Genomic DNA, 2,847 nt, shown 5'->3' on the forward strand with positions numbered 1-2,847 from the left:
CCCCCCCCCGCCTTTGTTCCCCCCCGGCGTTTTTCTCCCCGCCCGCCACAGCACCAGGCACCCCTGCCAGCATCCACCCGACACAGCCCCGCGCGAGGCAGCCTAGCTGCTGGGCACGACCGGCACAGCTCAGAGCTGGGCTGAGCCCTGCAGTGCTGGGGACATAAGCCCCCCACGGCACCTCTACCCTGACCACGGCACGTCCCAGTGTTGGAAACCGCATGCAAAACGGGGTTAACAACAACAGAACAGGATTAATGCCAACCGGCAGCCGCAGCAGAGCCATCCCCACGCCCAGATGGACCTTCCCACAGAGCAGCCGGTGGCATGGCCAGGCCCATGTGGCACAGGGTGCCCACCCTCCGCCAACCATGGGGATGGGGTGCAGGATAGGGGTCCAACGCTCGCCACGCCGCAGACCCCTCGGCGCTCATTGCCAGGATGCTCGAGAGGAGGCTGGTGCCAACCCCAGCCCCTCCATGGACACAGCCACGTCCTCTGCACCAACAGGACTTGACTCCCACCCATGGCACCTCCGCAGCCTCCGGACGCCCCTGCTGGTCCCCGCAGAGGGGCTGCAGCATCCTCCTCGCGTGCTGACCCACTCCCACCAGCCCGTGATGCCACTAAGCTGCTTTCATGGCCGACCCATGTGCCTGGGCTGTCAGATTAGAGCTGGGCAGCGGGCACAGCACCAGCCACGCAGGGGGGTTCGGCCATCCTGGCAGCCCCCCCCCCCACACCATGGGTGTTTGCTGAGCTACTGACCCCAGTGATCCCAGTGTCTCCCACTCCTGCTGCTAACTGGAACGAGCAGCAGCCCACGACGAGCCCAGGGACCGGCCGGGGTAAGGACCATCCAGGGCAGCATCGCTGCCTGAACAGCTCAGGGCAGAGGGCAAGGGGGCAGCGCTGAGGCTTGGCCACAACCCACAGACCCACAGGCAGCACTGCCCATCCTGCCCCCAGCCATGCTGCCCCGTCCCTGCCCTGCCACCCACCCCACTCCGGGAGCAGGGATGAGCTGTGGCTCTGGGTGATGGCGGAACAGCCCCAACCCTGACACCGCTCCGTCCAGCCAGGTCCTTGGGATATGCAGCCCCAGGGCCTCCTCTCTCTCCCTTTCTTCCCCCACGACTTTCGCACGGCAGGGACGAGCTGTGCTGTCCCCGTCCCGACCCCTGTGTCTCCCCGTCTCCCAGTCTCCCAGCATGACTCATGTTTGTTGACCCAGGCTATTTCCGAGAGCGCAGCTGGGCTGATCCCCGCGGGGCACCAAGCCCCTTCCCCGCCCCAGCCCTCCCACTTGTCCCAGTGCCACCCCCACACCACTGTTCTCCCAGGGAGGGGGCAACAGACGGGTGATTTTGGGCAGGAACAAGCCGCTGGTGAAGCCGAGCCCCCATCTCACACCCTGCACCCGTTGCGGTGCCGTCCCCCCCCCAGTGTCCCCTTCCCACCAGCATTTCCGTACTGCTCCCCGCTCCCTGGGGACCTCCACTCCACACTCTTGCAGGCGGCCATGCTGGGCCCTTTGAAGTGGCCTTGGGTCGAGCGCTGTGTCCTGGGCATGACGCTGTCCCCAGCACAGTGGGGAAGGCAGCCGGACCCGGGGTCCCTGCCAGGAAAACACAGGGGCACCCCCGTCCCGAACCACCCCCGCTGCCCTGAGCCTCCCTGCAGCCTGGCCAAGGGAGGTGCTGGGGGGATGCGGGGTCTGGGGGCTTCCTGCCCCCCCCTCCATCTTCCAAGTCCTGCTTACCTGGGAGCATCTCAGGGCAGCCCAGGCCTCTATCCTCCCTGCCTGGCAACCGCCCATCAGAGGCGGCCCCGCTGTTGGCCCGCAACACCCTGTTGCCCTAACACGATGGAGGCGCAGGGGAGGCAGATGGTAGCAGAGGGGGACAGCCACAGCTGGCAGGGAGGGACGGGGGCCTTGCACGCTCAGAGCCCTCCCTGGGGCAGGTGCTGACCCCCTCCCCGCAGCCCCCCAGCGCCAGAGCACAGAGGATGGCAGAACGGAAACGCTTCCAGCCCAGCTGGAGCTGGACACACATCTGGGGGGTGGCCGCTAGCTTTGCCACCTCCACAGGACCCCCTCTCACTTTGTCCCACCTTCTCCTGCAGCCACCGTGCCCCGGGATCATCACCCACACACCTGATGCCCACAGACCTTGCTGCCTTCAAACCCAAGCCACAATCCCTGTGCCCCGCTCCCAAAAGCAGAACCGCCTGCCCATGCTGCCAGGCGTCTCCCATCCCAGCCATCACCCCAAGGCAACCTTCCCAGCCCAGGCACCTGGCCCCAAGAGGTCCAACATTGGGTAAGAAGATGCCCAAAAGCCCCAGCGCGTACCTGGATCTGCCCCTTGCCCATGATCTTGTCCACGATTTCGTTGTTGTCCTTGTTGAGCTTGGTCTTGTCGTAGCACTTCTCGTAGCAGAGGATGCGCAGGGACTGGGAGCCCTCCAGCTCGATCTCGAACTCCTGGGGTGCAGAGGGAGGGTGGCTCAGCCCCAGCACCCCAGAGCAGCTTCAAAACTGGGTCTGGAAGGGAAGGGAGGGGCACAGTCCCCTCCCTGTGTCCCACCCTCCTCTCACCTCATTCCACTGCGGCTCGGTGGTGTCCCGAAAAACCCTGGTCTTGGCTTTGCTGACAAAGTAGCCAAAGGAGTCCACCTCCAGCGTGCAATAAAGGTCTGGGGGAGCAGACACCGCTCAGTGCCTGAGGAATGTCCCCGCCGGCTCCCAGGGGACCGCTGCGGGCAGAGCAGGGCCACATGCTGGACCCCAGCTCCCCCACTGGCGCTGGCCCCTCCGAGCAGGGGTGTGCACCCACACTTACT

At 65.9% G+C, this 2,847-nt stretch overlaps 1 protein-coding gene across 1 annotated transcript in view; it reads right to left on the reverse strand.

Annotated features, from left to right (window-relative positions):
- The window catches only part of ABR (active BCR-related), a 37,300-nt gene that overhangs the window by 10,115 nt on the left and 24,338 nt on the right, over positions 1-2,847 (reverse strand). The window contains exons 17-18 of the mRNA XM_009328662.1: positions 2,603-2,700; positions 2,357-2,488 (exon numbers count right to left, since the gene is read on the reverse strand). Of these exons, the coding sequence (XP_009326937.1) occupies positions 2,357-2,488; positions 2,603-2,700 (230 nt within the window). The remainder of the gene's footprint in view (positions 1-2,356; positions 2,489-2,602; positions 2,701-2,847) is intronic.

Source organism: Pygoscelis adeliae, unplaced genomic scaffold (assembly GCF_000699105.1).
Source record: "Pygoscelis adeliae isolate BGI_AS28 unplaced genomic scaffold, ASM69910v1 Scaffold347, whole genome shotgun sequence".
In the NCBI taxonomy this organism is placed as follows: Eukaryota; Metazoa; Chordata; class Aves; order Sphenisciformes; family Spheniscidae; genus Pygoscelis; species Pygoscelis adeliae.